The sequence below is a fragment of the Astyanax mexicanus genome, chromosome 18 (assembly GCF_023375975.1).
Source record: "Astyanax mexicanus isolate ESR-SI-001 chromosome 18, AstMex3_surface, whole genome shotgun sequence".
In the NCBI taxonomy this organism is placed as follows: domain Eukaryota; kingdom Metazoa; phylum Chordata; class Actinopteri; order Characiformes; family Acestrorhamphidae; genus Astyanax; species Astyanax mexicanus.
This window is the reverse complement of record NC_064425.1, coordinates 41,868,960-41,887,335: the sequence shown is the minus strand read 5'-3', so window position 1 is coordinate 41,887,335 and position 18,376 is coordinate 41,868,960. Positions and strand designations below refer to the sequence as shown.

Below are 18,376 nucleotides of genomic sequence, written 5' to 3'. Positions count from 1 at the left end.
CCTGAACTCTATTCTTTCCTCTTTAAAAAATGTTTTCATTGCCTGGTGATTTCTGGTTACATTGTGATTTCTCTCTCTATCTCTCTTTCTCTCTCTCTCTCCTTTTTACGCTGTTCTCCCTTATGTCGTTATGTTCTCCTGCTTCTTATTGTTGTAATCAATCTTCCAAAGACGTAACATCCAAGGCAACACCCACTTATTTTGTTTTTTGAAAGCTGCTATATATTTTAAAAGTAGCCCAGAAAAGCGCAACCCGCAACCCCTAATTTTTAACTACGACTGGATTTTCAAACAAGCCCAATTTGGCAGGAAAAACGCAAACCTGGCAACTCTGCCTTTGTAGGGGATGTAAATCTTGCCAAAAATTAATCTGAAATGAAAACACTAAAATGAAAGTGTAAATACCTTTTTGCGCTTTCTTTTTGCAAACGTGTGAAAATATTAGGACAAAGTTTAAAAAAATGAAATTAAATAAATTAATTTGCAATTTAACTTTTCACTTGAGCACACTTTTCACTTGACAAAAAAAAAATAATTAAAATAAAATGTTTTGTTGCATTTCATTATCATTACCAGACAGCTATTTCACAGTGAAATCTAAAATAAAAAAGCTAATTGTGCAAAAGAAAAAATAAAATCTTCACTTTGGCCTTGCTTTTTCTTGATGAACTGGATGTTAAATGTCAAAACTAAAATGAAAACAGGTAATTGTAATGTTTTTATTTATTTTTTCTTGCAATAGGTGACATGTCTGACAGAATTAAAATTAAATCACAAAATGTGTTTTGTGAAAAAGTTAAATTGCAAATGAAGTGATTTATTTTATTTTTGGCAGGCTTTACCTCCCATTCCTGTCTGCAGAGTACTGAGGACAGAGTGCTGAGAACAGAGTTCTGAGACCCCTTTTTTACCGTTTACTACGTAATTCCATATGTGTCTATTCATTGTTTTTATGTGTTTTGTATTAATCTACCATTTAATAAAAACATTGAATGAGGAGGTTTGTACAAACGTTTGACTAGTACTGTATAGTTTTTAAACTTTTGACCAGTCTTTATTACCAGCCTCTGGTATGGACTTGAAGGAAGAACATTTTACTGTATCGTTGTGGGTATCGGTAATAAATACCGTAGCTGTGTATCACTCATCAGAATGCCTTGCTGAAGTTTCGCCCAAACTTTCTTAGACCGCCTTTTAAGACTGACAGCCAAACGGGCCAATCGTGCGCGGGGATTGTGTGTAAGATCCCGCCCCCTGTCTGTTCTCGGCCAATCGGAGAGCGCCGTGGCACGCTCCGCCATTTTGTGAGTCTATAAGAGCCTCCTGGTTGCTGTGTCCCGTCTGCGCGGACTGTAGTTGTGAGGATTGCCATGGACGGGTAAGTTCCTGTAAAAACAGCTTTTCTGACTAAAATATGTATGAAAACAGTCTAATTTTAGCTTATAGGGCTCTCATATATGTTTACAATCCGGTTTTATCGAAGTGTTTGCGGTTAAATTAACTGAAATGTGGAGTTTAAGCTGAGGCGGTCCGGCAGGCGGGTGGTTAGCTTGGCGAGTTAGCAACATGTCCGCAAAGTTGCGGTTCAGCGACCTGTTGCAGGTAAAGAGTTTTAACCCGAATTTAAGCGTTAAACTCACTTCAGGTGATGCTAGAATGTCCTTATAAAGTAAAGGAACAATGTTAGATATGTTAACTTTGTCTGGTAACCTGACTACCTACGATAAAACAAGAATAAAGTTGCTTCCTAGTCGTCACCTTCTTATTCGAAAGATCAATTCCACCTTAAATGGTGCAGGAGGTCCGTACTGGAGAGTGTGCCTTCTGCTCTGTTTAAGGTGGAACGGGTAATTCAAGAATAAAGACTAAAATTGTTTTTCCTTTATTTTATTTTAAATACAGAATTTAGCTAATATTCGTGTCCTCAGTTTAGTAGCACAAATAACCTTAAAGTTAACCTACCTCAGATAAATCAGAAGTTAATCCCTCAATTTATTATATTTTAGCTAAAAGTATAAAGAGAACTAGCAGCTGCTGCCACTGTAAAGTGAAAGGAAAGGTGATATTTGGTCCTGTTGTACTAATAAGCTTAAATGTAATGATATAAGAGAAAATAATTTAGGGGAGGGCGATATGGATCTAAAATTATATCACAATATTTCAGAGTATTTCTGAGAACGATATTCTTGGTGATTTTATTTTTTTATTTTAGGAATATACTATAGCAACTAGATAAATAAATATTAAAACTTTATTTACTATTAAATTGTAATTTATGATAGTTTCATTCAGTAAAAATTAAACCTCTAAGAAGTCGGTCTGTCCGAAACAATACATTTTTTGAAGTGTCTGACAATGCACACAATGAGTTAATGTACTTAAATACACATTAAAATGCAAAACAAAGAAAAAATAATGAGGGAAAAAAGTTCTAGAAAAAAAATACAGCTCTGATCATTTACCACCATATTATATACAAGACTGACAACCTTCCCTAATTCAATCATAGACCAACCATCCCCACACCTGCTTCTCCCTAATTAATAACTATATTAAAAGAAAAGCCATTAATTACACAACTACGAGCATTTCCATTGCATAAAATTACCCAATGCCTGACCATTTTACTGTGTCTGCATAAGCTGTTGATTATTTTTCCGATTAATTACTGGATAAAAAGGGACACAATAAAAATTAAATTAATTTCCACAATAATATTTGATAAACCAAACTGTCTTCGTACTAATGTTGTTATTGTATAAGGAACACACAACCTGCCTTTCTTAAAATGGTAAATGATAAATGTAATTGGGATTCAACACCCTTTTTTGTACAGTCAGCGAAGTAAAGTCTGGTTTGTTCAGTTTTAAAGATGCCATGCATGCTTTCTGCAGTTACCTGACTGTTTCCTTGTGTTTCTGGTTTTACAGACATTTAGAGACGGATTTGTATCCTCTGGGATCCAGCTACGTCAGCGAAATAGAGTAAGATTTATTTGTTGTGTACATCTTCATTCTTTTAATTATTAATATCCTACAGGCGTGGACAATGTAACGATAAATGATCATTTTATAATCTTTTTTAAAATTGTTATACAGAGTATCTACCTTATTGTAGGTGATATCTACCAATACATTTTTCCTTCCTTTTTTTCCGAATCATTGACCGTACAGCACAGTTTGCTGTATTTGCTAATTTGTGAGGTTTTGTTGTCCTGCAATACTAAATTACAGGAAAAAAAACAATGTCTATTTTCAGTGCAGCCCTTGTTTAAAACGTGTTTCAAACCATTATTTGCTGACGTTTTCCTGTAAAGGGGAAGCATGTCGCTGTTTGGGCTATTTAAAAATTCTTAGGTTTAAGCTTTTGATTTATTTTTTTAGTTTTAAAATTGGTTATACTGGAGTGTCTCCAAGTTATAACTGTGTATCAGCATTGGCATCAGCAGATATTACACGTGTACAAGCTGTAATTGGTTCTCAAGGCCTCGCTTTCCCATCCTCGCAATTTAAACTGCAGAGTAAACTAGTAATATTCTTAATATCCGCAAGAAAGCATCTTTTTGGAAAGTTAATTTTCATTTTAACACAACACATTTTATTTTGAATTAATGTTTGGTTTATTGTCTAAGCAAATATTTATTTACTTGTTTTTCAGCAGCGTCCATGATATTACAGTTGGCACAAAGGTACGTTTCACTTTTTTCATCTTTTATTTTTCGTATTTGCGCATTCTTATTTAATGACCTGTCTGGTTCAGACCTGCCTCAGTAAAGCGTGTATCTGATAGAGTTGTGAACTGAAGCTCCGCCGCCTGCTGATCCTGAGACTTTAATTGTTCTGGTCAAAGGTCACCCACTGCTTAAACGGTCTCCCAGATACAACAGAGCACAAGGCGTAAACATGTCGGTCCTGTAATTATTCACTCAGGACAAAGCTCAGGAGCGTGAGACACGGTACTTGAGGCCAGATTTGGTGGAGCCAGTTTCTCTCTACAGATGTAAATCCTCACAGACACAGAAAAATCTTGTAGCTCTAAATGTCAGGTTTACAAAAGGAGGAGCAATTGTTACCTTTTAGTAAAAATAAAAATATTCCAAATATTTTTAAAGCCTTCCTGTTGGTCTATTAATCATAAAAATTCAGATACAATACAGGTGCATCTCAAAAAAATAGAATTAGAATATAATTGAAAAGTTACTTCCAAAAAAAAGTCCAAAATCAGTGCAGCTTCTACCAGAAGATTTTACAGCTTCATGCTTTCCTCTGCTGTTTTTTTGGGGGGTGCGGATTTCATTTTTCAGCAGGAAAATGGCGGACTGCCAAAAGTACCAATTGGTCTTATATAATATTCTATTTTTCTGAGACACTGATTGTTGGGTTTTCATTGGCTGTAAGTCAAGTTTCTACCTGTGCCTCTCTGCCAGGATCAGCCTCCCTTCAAGTGCAGGTGTCTCTGGCAGCAGATTGACTGCAACAGATTTTCCATTGATTCCTTGCGTCAGTGTAAATCTACAGTTACAGTGGATACAGGGATCACCAGTGTAATTTGTTGTACCCATACTACTGTATATGCCTGCACTCCATGAGGAATTTGATTTAGTGTTTTTCATCTTTCTTTTGTTTAATAGGCAGCTATATTGATTTGGGCTTTGACTGAACCGGACAAACATTCAGAAACCTTTCCCAAAGAATAATTTAGTGTTTTGTCCAGTGTGTGTGTGGAAGTTTGGTTTTAATATGGTTGAGTATTTCTTTAAGGGTGTTCCTGTGTTTGGCTTCGTTCATTCCACCCTCAGTTCTGTTTTTGTCTCATTACACCGGAGAACATTTCCATGTTTCCAGACTCTTAAGCAGGCTGTTATGCCCTTTACTCAGCAGGTTAATCAGTCTTGCCTTTTAGGCTGTAAAGAGCTGATTTATGGAGTGTTGTGGAGATGTTTGTATATCCAGCCAGCTGGTTCTCGCATCTCAGTAGAACCATTTGATTCCCTTTTTTTTTTTTTCTTCTTACCTTTGTGATTGAAGGACATTCTGCCCCAATTTGACCAAATGCTTGGGTTCATGCTTTGCTTCATTTTCTCTATTTATTGTACTTTTAATTTTAATTAAAGGAGACGTCCAGTGTGAAATGAATTTGGGTTGTAGTGAAACGTGATGACCAGTAGCAACTTTTGTCAAATAGCCCACCTCCATTTACCACCAGTATTCTGAGATGCAGTGCTTTTAGCTGATGCACACAGCAGGCTTACAGTGCTAGTGATGGGGTCATAGTGTTGCCCATGCAAGCAATCACTATTTTTACAGCATTAATGTTCCTGCATTTCCAATAATTAATTTTGAGGTCTGTTTTAAGCCTTGTTTTAAATGTCAGGACCCTCAGAATAGGGCTGGGGCGACGCATCGACATAATCGACGTCATCGATTACAAAAATACATCGATTTGCATAACGTGCGTCGGCGCGTCGTAAACATGGCGGCGCCTGTGGAGAGCATTAGAGGTTAGATCGGGCCCAAAAATTCCAACTGGCTGTTTTCGGGCTGTTTTAATGAGCGAAATATGATCAGAATTATGTTAATTAACACGGTAACATAGAAGCATAGAACTATTATTTAATTAAAATGATTTTTAAGAACAGCTAAACACAGTGCTGCAGGTCAAACGCGGAGGAGTTCACGTGCGAGAGAGAGAGAGAGAGAGAGAGAGAGAGAGAGAGAGAGAGATTTGCTTGTTCTACTCACAGGTGAAGGTTCTCTTTGATCTCCTCGTGCTCATATTCTAGTCCCATTCATAATTCTGCAGCTCCCTCAGTGTTTTCTGCCGTATTTTGCGGCTAGCGCGAGCGCTTACAACTGACACCGCGGACCGCGAGGTGCCGCCGCGTTTGTGCCGAATCCGACTCTCTGCTGAATCTGACTCCCGCTTCGTGGACAGAATCGGCACAACACCCCCGCTGTAGAACTGCGGTAGTGAAAACAGCGCTTATAAATAAATTAGTTTAGTTTCACTTTCAGTTTTCGTTATTTTTTTTTAAATAAAAATATAATTAAAAAACAGACGCCTACATCTCGGACTATTTTCTGGAGCCCGGGACGGATTTACGGGCGGGCCTCGGGTCATGTCGGGTTCGGACCAGAGAATCTAAGCTCTAGAGAGCTTGGACTCCGGAGAGCAATCTCCAGCTACAAAAAAACGCCAGCGGGCATCTAAAGTTTGGGAGCATTTCACGCAAAAGGGCAACAATGTGGTCCTCTGCCATACGTGCAAAAGGAGCACTTGAAGCGCAAACATCCAGGAGCACTATGTCAACAGGGTCACACAGTAAGTTACCGTTTACATCAGGGTCTCCGCGGGTGTCCTTAAAAAGACTTAAGGCTGTCTACCAAAGGTTTTAAACCTGCCACAGGCAGAAATTATACATTTTTGGTTTATATTTGTGCATGGCATTTCGCAGTTTCCAGAAACAGTAGCATTATTCATAAGTTCAGGTGTTTAGCTAAGCTAGCTGCCTTAAGTTATTTTAGCTAGCGCCGTCGGCGCTGCGGTGTCACACCGTTTTCTGTCACCGTCGGAATTTTGTGACCAGTGCTCACGGTTATGAGCGTTCATTGGCAAAACGGAAGCTTTCTATACCTACACCTTACCCTCAGCCCTAAACTGAACCGTTTTGGCCAGTCGGGGTAAACATTAGAAACGAACACGTTTCGAATCGGCCAGTGCACCGGTCTGCTGAGAACTACTTGCCAGTGGTCACAAAATCTAGCGGTCACAGAAAACAGTGCAACACACGGTTGTGGTGTATGGGAGCTTATCCATTTTTAGCGTTATAGATCTAAACAACGTGCTGTACATGTAAGTGATAAGTGTGGGGTTTGGTTTAGTAGGCTTGTGTTGTTGTTGTTGTTGTTGTTGTTGTTATTATATATAAATATAGTAATTTATCGTTTGCTTTAAAACGTAAAATAATTATTTAAATATGTTTCTCAATGAATAGATTAGTCGACTAATCGAAAAAAATAATCGTTAGAATAATCGTTTAAAAAATAATCGTTAGGGACAGCCCTACCTCAGAATTCTACCAATGAAGTGTGGAGCTACTTTAAGCTCATCACTAACACTATAAGCTTTTTGGGAGTATTAAATAAGCTGTATAGATTGCTGAGAGTAGAATGAAGGTGAGCTGTTCAACAAATGTTTGTACTCTTTGTTTCACTACAACCCAAGTCCATTTCACACTGAAGGCACAATTTGATACTGGTTAGATTAACTTGGTAGATGGTAGAATTTACTAGTTCCATGAACTAGAATCCAAGGTGGAGGCCCCACACATTCACAATTGTAGTGGTAGTAGGATTAGTAATAGTAGTATACCATTTTTTTGTTAGTGTCTCTATACATCAGCTGTAATCGAAGTACTGTCCCAACTTGTCTGTGGCTTTGTTTCCATGCTGTTTTGATTAAAAAAAAAAAAGGTTTAATGCATGCAATTGGCAGGCTTAGACAGTGGGACATTTTAGCTAAATTTGCCATATAAACACCAGTAAATGATTGTCATTCCAGTTAGAGCAAACTCCAAAGTCTGTAGTGAACTGTTTATTTGGGAGCACTTTGACATGATGTTAAAGTATATTGTAATGTTTAACTGGAACCCCAGTGTAACATCATTACATTCTCAGACAGTTCATATGTTTAGGACTGTCAGTGATTATATGTTGTAACTTGATATTTCAGTTTTTACTTTAGAGGGCACAATTTTATAATACGTGGCATCTTTTTTGCCATCATTCATGCAAAACCACATATATTCACCTACGAACAGGGTGTCTAGTAGGTCCCTTGCCCGTTTTCTGGTTATAACTGCATTGGTGCTGTAAATCATTGCTGAAATTACCAGATTTATCATTTTTTTTTCTTAATAGACTTTTTATCATGCTCTGTGCGATTACCCATTTCCTCTGAAAATGTACATGCTGTCGCTTTAAGGGTTTTCAAATATTTTCCAATCCCAGTTTCTAAATATAATTCATTTAAAATCTATTACTTTTTAAAAGTAATATTTCAATGCATTACATTATTAATATGTTACTGTATAATCAATCATTGAATGTTATGAATATATCGTTTTACGACTAATTGATACAAACAATATCTGCCCAAAAATTTATTTAATAAAAAGTTATTTGAGTAACAGAGTGAATGCACAAGCAAAATATTTGTACTGTATATATTTTTTTTTACGATAAGGAAAAATAAAAGGAGAAAATCTAATAAAAATGACTAAATCAAGGCGTTTATGCAGTAGTTACTGTTTGTTCTGTAGAGGCTGTAATTGGTCTAAATCTGCCTTTATACGATGTCTGCGGCTACATTTTTAACATCTGCATTTTACCACAGTGTACTCAGGAAAGCATGATGTAATCTACCACTGTGGTCTTCAGCCTTCATTTTGTTCACCAGTACTTTAAAAAAAAAAAAAAAAAGCATTTTTTTTGTCTCAGAATGGTGGACATGGACTCAGGATTAAGTGCTTTATTTTTTGCTCTCCTCTGGAGGAGCCAGCGTCAGTAGCTGATGGTATTTGTGTGTGTTAAAGTCGTTAAAGCTTGGTCTGGAATGTGTGTGGACGTATTCCTGTTCCTCAGACCCCATGATTCAACATCAGCTCAGCAGTTTCTGCTCCATCACATGATATAAACAAACCACCATCTGCAGCCCTTCAGCTTTAACAGCCCATAGTAGGAGACTGGACTGAGATCCATCACCCAAACACGCTTTTTACTCCTTGTGTGTTTTTGCTTCTACTTAAAATGATGCAGCTTTTTAAAAACTAACTCAATAACTTTTACTCTGTTAGGGGTGTACCCTATCGTATCATGCACAATAATTTTGTTGGTGTTCGCAGTATATTTTGCATGTTTTGCTATTTGCTTTGAAGCTTTTTGGGTCTCTCTTATATTATGTACAGCTTGTGTTCATGCACTGAATATTCTATTTTTTTACTGCATTGCTTTTGTTACAAGAGCTGGGCAATGTAACAATTTCATCATATTTAGTTTTTCACTGCAAAGGTGTATAGTAGGGCTGCAGCTATCAATTATTTTAGTAATCAAGTACTCTACTGAAAAATCGATTCGATTAATTGAGTAATTGGATAAAACAAAAAGAGATTTAATAATAAAAAAAGGACATTCACTTAATAATGAACGACCAATTGGTTTAATTTTTAAATTCACAACATAAATTTCCACTTTGCAAACACAAATAGAAATAAATAAAACACAAAATAGACATAAATACCACAAGTAGTAATTTAATAATTAATAATTTAATAAATTAAGTTATTTAAACTTAGGATTTCTTGTAGGTATTAAATATAGGGCATTAATCAATAGTAAAGGCATATACATTGGCTTTATGTTGTGCATCTTAGCTTCTCAACAGCAGAGACTGCAGATCTGTATCAGTGTATTCTCCTTCTTGGCTGTTTTTTGGAAAAACCTGTGGAATAATGTTGTTTTTTTTATTTGCGTTTTACACTACTCAGATCTAACTAATTGACATAACTAAGAATAAATGACATAATACAGTAAGTTCATGGCCGTGCATTTCGGCCATAGTATGGTGCGTGTGCGACGTAACGCAAAGAGCGCTATTTCACATTAAAAGTCCCCTTTAAATTCCGTGCCTTGCTTTTTAAAATTAATTAAATGATTCCTTGAGGCACAGGAAATTAATCTATCAATTTTTTAATCTAGTAACTCTAATTACTCGAGTAATCATTTCACCCCTAGTGTATAGAGATGAATATTGTGTATGGTTATAAGATTTATAAATATCATATTACCCAGGCGTTGAAATAAGTCACTTTTTATTTTATTTTATTATTATCGTGACCATGAGCTCAGTAGTGTAGAAACACAGGAAGGAAACGCTCTGAGGGCGGCTGACTCTGTGAAAACAAGGGGGAGTGTTTTAGCAAGAATAGACAGGAGTATCTCAGCATTTGCAGAAACACCATTCAGCTCAGAGGAATGCAAGAATGCCCCACCCCCTCTTTATTTTTATTTTTAAAATTTTTTTAAACTGATGAAGGAAACCAGACCCACACCGCCCACGTCAGCGTCCAGTCTCTCGTCTCTTCCTGTGTGTTTGTGTTGTCCCCCACTCTGTCCAGCTCCAGCTGTGTTTGTGCTCGTTCAGACAGCAGCCGGTTTCCTCCCTCTTGATCCTGAATGTAATCAGAGTGGAAGATCAGCAGGAGGTTGTGCAGATGGCTTCCAGGGTGTGGCAGCATTAGCTCTGAATCATCTAATATTTTGATGCTGGTTCTAATACTAATATTTGTACTCTGTACTGATTCCTGAGCTTCTGAAGTTTGGGGCAGCACTTAAACATAATCAGTTAAGAAGTTAAGGAAGTAAGGATTTACATAATGTGCCCAGATATCATTCAAATATGTAAATAGGCTGCTGTAGGCTAAACAAATCGATGGGGCTCTTTTATATGAGAGAGAATCCCACATTTTTGTGAGTGATGAGCACTGAGAAAAGTGGCACACTCATACCCAACAGTAATAACAGTAATAAATAAAAAACACTAAGAAATTCACTTTAAAATTCAGCCGTAAAAGAAAACTGTGTTTAGCAAGGGCATGATGTGATGCACTGAGGATCTTTTTGCCTGGTTTTATTAAATGGTCATAAATATACAACTGCATCTTGAAAAAAGGTAATGTCTTTGAAGAGTTTCTCAAAGAAATAGAATATTATATAAGACTTTTGGCAGTGTGCCAAGTCCTGCTGGAAAATAAAATCTGCATCTCCATAAAAGTTGTCAGCAGGGTATAGCATGGAGTTCTGTAATATAAAGAAAGTCTAAAGTCAGTGCAGTGTTTTCCTGGAAAATCTTGCAGCACTTCAGCAGGTCCTGGCACATTTATATTCTAATTTTTGGGTTTTCATTGGCATAAACCATAATCAACAAAAGAAATAAGCACTTAAAATAGATCGCTCTGTGTGTAGTACATCTATGTAATCACACATTTTGAACTGAATTACTGAAATAAGGTAACTTTTCAGTAATATACATTTTTTTAGATGCACCTGTACCTGTCTTTGCACATTTCATCAGATTTTGATTAATAAAACCAGGAATATTATTATTTTTTTCATGATCTAGGCTTGTATATAATGTGAGGAAAAGGCCAGTCAGACGTCCAGTCCAGTGCAGCTCTGTTAACAATGCTGTCCTTTGGGCTTGAACAGAACACACATTGTGGTTACGGAGAGTGAAGGGCTTTACTTTATCCAGAGCATGTGACTACTCCAGCAGACGCTTTCCGTCTTGCAGTGGTTTATTAAGAGACTGACGCTGAATGATCGGCTCTCTGAGCGAGTGGCCACAGCTCTGGCTTCGAGTGACCGGCTCTGTTACATATGAACGGACACAGCTGCCCCTGTTTCCTTCTCTTTGTTGCGACTGTGCTTCGAGTAGACAGCACTGAATTTACAGATAACACACAGTTTTACACTTAGCAGCTGGGGAAAGCAGATGCGTACACTCCTTATGGGTGTAAGAAAATAACAATATTAAAATATGTAGAAATATTGGTATTTATAGAATAAATAATTTATTTTTGTTGTAATAGTTGATCGATTGAACAGTGGCTTTAGCTTTAACTATGGTTATTCTTTAAGTTAATTTTCCTTTTGTCCTGGTCCTAATCAGAGGTAGGGAGTGGTTCTGGTTCTGTTTTTGGCTGATTGTGTTATTACTCTATTTCTCTACACTCGTACACTGTCGGTGAACTTGGCGGAAATCTCATTTCCTGCTAATCTTGTTTTTGTGGTCAGTTTTAAAGCTGCAGTGCTCAGTTGTTGTTTTTTTATTATTCAATGTTTGTGTTTTAATTAGTGTGTTTATTTGAATGGTTTTAGTGATTGCACATTTGCTGTGTTTTTTGCACTGTAAGGTGTGCTTAAAATACAAATTTTTTCCTAAAAATCGACAGTTCCTTGTAATCCGGTGCTCATTATGTATGAATTCTACCAGTCAGGTATTAAGGAGCAGTAAAGCCACCCTGCTGAAGTACAGAGTTATACAGGAGTTTCAGTTTAGTTCTCCAGCAGTATTTTCATAAAGGCCTGTAGCCTGCTGCTAATCTTGCCTAGCACTGCTAGAGCAGCATTAGCATTATCCGCTACACCAGTAAGGTGAGAGGTGAGAATTACTGGCTTGTAGTCTTCGTGTTTGCCGTGTTAAAACAAGCTACATGGGACGAACCGCTAGCTAATATCGGCCTGCTTTACCGGAGCACTCAGGGGTTCTCAGTATATAGTGTGCCATTAGCCGCCAACAGCAACTAGTGCTAGTGGTTAGCTGCTAATGCTGCTGCACCCAGCCTTATTGGAAATCTGGAAATCTAGGCTTGCTATAAATAAACAGAAGTGCTTTACTCAAGTGAGAAATCTGTGTAGATTAGCATCCAGTACTTCAGTTCCCAAATTGTTCGTGCCTTGTTCACTGCATTAAATAGACTGTTAGAGAAACTGCTTTAAATAACACCATATTCACTGTGTTTCTGTTTCAGAGGGGATCTGACGAACTCTTTTCCTCCTGCATATCCAACGGACCCTATATCATGAACTCAGGCGCAGGTATGCATTTACAATAAGGGAGGGAATCTGTAGGCACCTTCTGATTGTGTGATGCGATTATGAAATGATTCTTTTTCCTCATTGTATGACTACTGGGTACTTTTAAAGTAAACTCTGTAATGATCCATAATGTATCCTACTGTTTAATAGGCTCTTTGATACTATTTCTATTTTAAAATGCAGATATTTCAAATAAACAAATGATAATAAGGAAAAGCTTGGATTAATGTTGATAAAGGTAATGGGTAGATTATAATTATATAATATCTAGTAGATGAATAATGGGAAATGAGAACAGTGTGAATTTTTCTTATGTCAAAAACAGAAAAAAAAAATCAAATGATAATAAGGAAAAGCTTGGATTAATGTTAATAAAGGTAATGGGTAGACAAGCCTCAACCACAATATTAAAACCAGCTATTAAAAAAGCAGAAACATGGTGATTTATGATCTTATGGCTGATGGCTGCGTGTGTGGCTGGTTTTAATCTTGTGGCTTATTTGTGTTTGAAGTAATATGCATATAAAATAAAGTGCTTTAGCTTTAGATGTTTGATTGGCAGAGGAGTTGCTTCGGCTGTTGGAGCTCTGCGTAAACTTCCACTCAAACATCTATATCTCTAAACGTTTTCTTCTCAGAAGCCCCACAGTTGAAGCCACCTCACACCAAGTATCTGAACAGAGCATACTGGTATCACTGAACCAGGCAACGCTTAGTTTGTGGGGAAATATTGTCTCAGTACTCGACCCTAAACTTCTGTTCTTCTCTCTTTTGCACCCAGTCATCATTACATTCTCAGCGATTAGAAAATGAATTTTTGTTATTTTTGTTTTTTTGCCTGCTGTCCAGTTGAACAAGGTTAAAATCAGTGTCTTCTTAAATTTGTGCTGTCCTTTTTCAGCAAACGGAAATGACAGTAAGAAGTTTAAAGGTGACATCAGGAGCCCAGGCGTTCCATCTCGAGTCATCCACGTTCGCAAGTTACCCAACGACATTAATGAAGCTGAGGTGATTTCCCTGGGGCTCCCGTTCGGCAAAGTGACTAACCTGCTGATGCTCAAGGGGAAGAACCAGGTAAGCTTAGTGCTGTAATTTCAGTACAGTGTTGTAAAATTGTGCAAAATCAGTGGGATTTCCTTGCATATGATGACTCAAACACCAGTAAAGTTACTAAATTATTACTAGATTACAAATTTATTTTTGTGATAATTATACTCTTGGTGATATGACAAAACATTGAATAATATATATATATATATATATATATATATATATATATATATATATATATATATATATATATATATATATATATATATATTTATTTATTTTTTTTATTTTTTTTTTATTTTTTTTAAGAATACACTACTGCAACAAAATGAAAATTAAATTATATTATTGCACCCCTAACTGGTATAAAAAAAATACAATAATTTTATCAGATTTGTAACAGGAGTCAGTGATCCAGAATGTCATGATACTAATAATAATGCACACAAATATCTCCATACACAGGAATAAAGTAAAAAAAAATTATACTGGACAGACATAATCTCTCTAGTAGATATATAATGGGAAATAAGAACTGTGAATTTTTCTTTTGCTAAAAACAGTAAATAAATGTTGGTGATATTATTGCGTACAATATGATATGGCACATGCCTACCTGCAGGTAACAGTCTTGTTTTAAAACCTCTTCTTTGGCCTGTTTCTTCTGTACGCAGGCCTTTCTGGAGATGAACACTGAAGAGTCGGCTCAGACGATGGTCAGCTACTACTCTTCAGTCACCCCCGTCATCAGAAATCACCCGGTCTTCATGCAGTACTCCAATCACAAAGAGCTGAAGACCGACAACTCTCCCAACCAAGTGGTGAGTCTGCAGATCTCAGCTCCTGTTTGAAGATCTCAGGCTGAAACCTGAATGTAGTTTGTAACACATCCTGTGTTAATGTTGTGTGTTGTCCTGTAGAGGGCGCAGGCAGCGCTGCAGGCGGTGAACGCAGTTCAGACGGGCAGCATGTCTCTGAGCGGTGTGGATGGTGGATCAGGAGCCCAGAGTCCGGTGCTCAGAGTGATTGTGGAGAATCTCTTCTACCCAGTTACTCTGGATGTCCTGCATCAGGTATTAATCACTGAGCTGAGCCCAGCTTACGTCCATTACTGACTATGGAGAGTCGATTCACAAATGGCAAAAGTGTTTAAAACATGAAATCAATCATTTAAGCAAACTGCATATGTTTGATACAGAGCTATCTTTTCTCTCTTACTCTTTTTCTTTCTCTCTCCTTTTCGCTTTCTCTCTTCTTTTCTCTTTATCTCTTTCTCTCTTTTTCTCTATCTCTCTCCCTCTCCTGTCTTTTTTTTTTCTCTTTCTAAGGTAGGTTAGAATAAACAGCTACACTTTTAGTTTATTTCCCCATTAAACCTCAGTTAATCTCACTAACTTTTTTTCTCTCTTTCTTTATCTCTCCTTTTTGCTTTCTCTCTCCTTTTTGCTTTCTTTCTTTTCCTCTTTCTCTCTCTTTCTCTTTCTCTCTCTTTCTCTTTATTTCTCTTTTTCTCTCTTACTCTTTTTCTTTCTCTCTCCTTTTCTCTTTCTCTTTCTCTCTTTTTTTCTCTCTTTATCTCTCTCCCTCTCCTGTCTTTTTTTTTCTTTCTAAGGTAGGTTAGAATAAACAGCTACACTTTTAGTTTATTTCCCCCATTAAACCTCAGTTAATCTCACTAACTTGTTTTTCTCTCTTTCTCTCTTACTCTCACTCTTTTTCTTTATCTCTCCTTTTCCTTTCTCTCTTCTTCTCTCTCTTTCTCTCTTTCTCTTTTTCTTTCTCTCTTTTTCACTTTCTCTCTTTCTCTTTTTCTTTCTCTCTTTTTCACTTTCTCTCTCCTCTCTCTCTCTCTCTCTTTCTCTTTTTCTTTCTCTCCTTCTCTTTCTTTCTTTCTCTCTCTCTCTCTCTCCTGTATTCTTTTCTCTTTCTAAGGTAGGTTAGAATAAACAGCTACACTTTTAGTTTATTTCCCCCATTAAACCTCAGTTAATCTCAGTAACTCAGCACATTATAATATCATTAAAAAAGGGTTCAAGAGGTATTATAACAATAAAAATAAGCTTTTCTTGTTGCTTGTTTCAATATTACCCTAACAACATTAATACTAGTTTCTTGTGGTTGTTTAATTAATTAAATGTTTTTTTTTTTTAGGTAACCAGTATAGTGTTAGTCTGTTACATAGTGTGATTTAATATGGATCAATACAGATACTTTAAAAGTATCAAGTAATCATGAAACGAGGATAAAAGGAAATAGAAATCCTGTATGGAAGAAAGAGGCATTAAGAATAGTATTTTAGTAGTAATTTCTATTGTGATTTCTATTTTTTTTTTTTTTTTTTTTTTTTTAAGTGTTGCTTTTTCGTGGCTATTTAGCTGTTTTACTGATCATTTTAAATAATTATTTTAAGGCATGTATGTTATAGGTAAATGGCTAGTATTCAGATTTGTCTGCATTTGGCACAGCAGGGGGTTATCCATTTCTTCTAAGTACTACTCTGGCTTTCCCTCACCACTCACATAACCCCAGTTACATTGGTAAAGAGTGTTATGGTTCAACTTGTGCGTAAAGAACAGAACATTTAGTGATCTGAACACACATTTATTATAATGTTTTCACTCTGTCTCCAAACCCAACCAGATCAGCAGCAGGGGGCAGTCTCTCTCAGCATTCACTCTCTATTAACCTACATTTGTTATTTTGGCTCCTTTAGTTACGTAAGGACTTCTTCTGGTAAAGTGTTCAGAGTGTTTTGGAAATTTGTATGCAGAGACTAAAACTTGGGTTATGTTTTTAACAGATGTATTAAAGTAATGATCTGATGTTTTTGTCTCTGTGTAGATATTTTCCAAGTTTGGCACAGTGCTAAAGATCATAACCTTCACCAAAAATAACCAGTTCCAGGCTCTGGTTCAGTACTCTGATGCCGTGACTGCGCAGCACACCAGGCTGGTGAGTATAACAGCAGCGGGCAGGAGTGTTGTAAAAGTAGATAAATTGGATTTCAGGAAGGAAATTGAGGGTTCACAGAAAAGCCACTGTAGAAATGTAGTTGGTTTGCTTTGGTCTAAATCAGTTTTATAACCTGTTTGTACAAATTACTCATTTCTCCCTTTTTTTTTTGTGTGTGTTTTTACATGGTAAAAACCAAAGCACAAAAATAAATATATCTTTTGGTATTCTGTATTCTGTGTCCGATTTAATAATACTTTTAAATAATTGTACAATTGTTCTTACAGAGAAAATTGTTAATGTAATATCGTCAACATTTAAAAAAAAAAAAAAAACAAAGTTGAGGTTGGGCTTGCAAAATTTGCTGACAGTGTAGTGATGGTTTGGAGAGCCATGTTATCTGCTGGTGTTGGTCCACTTTCATTTTCCAGCAGGACTTGGCACACAACCCACACTGCCAAAAGTAACAGTTGGTCTAATATAATATTCTCAGTTTCTTAGACACTGATTTTTGGCTTTTCGTTAGCTGTAATCCATAATGAACAATAAAAGAAATAAACACTTGAAATAGATCTGTCTGTGTGTAATACATCTATATAAGGAGTTTCACATTTTGAATTAAATTAATGACAATTTAATTAACTTTTAAATCTATTATTTTGAGATGTACCTGTAAAGGGACGTGACCTCAGTCATATTTGCTGCCCTCAGTATTGCCCATTACGTGCAATTAAGTGATGGCCGCCAATTATTTAACTTTGATGTTTAAAAATCATCTCAAATCTAATGACTGTATATTTTTAGTCTCTAAAAGTTTGTTTAAAATTAAATCAGTGGCATAATTGGCTTAATTTAATCAGTTATTTCAGCCACAATAATTCTTCTAATAAATCCATCCTGACTAGCATGTATAACACTTCTAACAGTCAATAAACAGATTAAAAAATATATACTTATGCACTTCAAATATATCAGTCAATCCTTTTTAACACATTTTCTTCTTTATTGAGAATTCCACTATTATCCACCCCTTTACAAGTTTTTTTAGACGTCATTTTCATTGATTAGTAACTTAATTCTCAAATTCATGTCTACATCAAGAAGAACTAAAACTAGGCTGTTGGTACCAACTGTTATTGGCTCACAATAGCCTGTAAATGAGGGTTAAATATAAGTATCTAATCAGATTTTTTGACTGTAGTCTCTAGATGGGCAGAACATCTACAATGCCTGCTGCACACTGCGCATCAGCTTCTCCAAACTGACCAGCCTGAATGTGAAGTACAACAACGATAAGAGCCGAGACTACACTCGCCCGGACCTGCCCACCGGAGACAGCCAGCCCTCGCTGGACCCTCAGACCATGGCGGCCAGCGCCTTCAGTAAGAGCTCCAGTTAAACTGGATCCTGTTAAACTGCTGATCCCAGGCTGCTGTTGGTTCATGTGAGAATGAAATGTATTAATGTTTTTTCACTCCTTTCTTCCTCAGCTGCTCCTGGTATAATCTCAGCAGCTCCTTATGCAGGTGCCCATGGCTTCCCCCCTACATTTGCCATCCAGCAGGCAGCAGGTTAGTCTCTGTTTATTTACAGCTACTCTGCAGTTATGAGTCTTGATGCCAAATCTCAAATCCCTACCACACAGCCTTACCCCATGTTTTGAGTGTACGTCTCTAGAGGTAGAGTGTCCCGATTCTTGGTAGGCAGGAGGAGGAAGA

At 36.7% G+C, this 18,376-nt stretch overlaps 1 protein-coding gene across 2 annotated transcripts in view; it reads left to right on the top strand.

Moving 5' to 3' along the window:
• Positions 1–1,319: 1,319 nt before the first annotated feature.
• Positions 1,320–18,376, top strand: part of ptbp1a (polypyrimidine tract binding protein 1a) — a 28,847-nt gene continuing 11,790 nt past the window's right edge. Inside the window, exons 1-10 of one of the 2 annotated variants that reach the window (XM_049467003.1) lie at positions 1,320–1,378; positions 2,931–2,984; positions 3,661–3,688; positions 12,590–12,656; positions 13,558–13,730; positions 14,381–14,527; positions 14,627–14,779; positions 16,548–16,658; positions 17,860–18,040; positions 18,149–18,229. In XM_049467003.1, the coding sequence (XP_049322960.1) occupies positions 1,371–1,378; positions 2,931–2,984; positions 3,661–3,688; positions 12,590–12,656; positions 13,558–13,730; positions 14,381–14,527; positions 14,627–14,779; positions 16,548–16,658; positions 17,860–18,040; positions 18,149–18,229 (1,003 nt within the window). In that variant the 5' untranslated portion in view covers positions 1,320–1,370. Of the gene's footprint in view, positions 1,379–2,930; positions 2,985–3,657; positions 3,689–12,589; positions 12,657–13,557; positions 13,731–14,380; positions 14,528–14,626; positions 14,780–16,547; positions 16,659–17,859; positions 18,041–18,148; positions 18,230–18,376 lie in introns of both variants that reach the window. The other variant, XM_007245112.4, reaches the window with a different exon arrangement.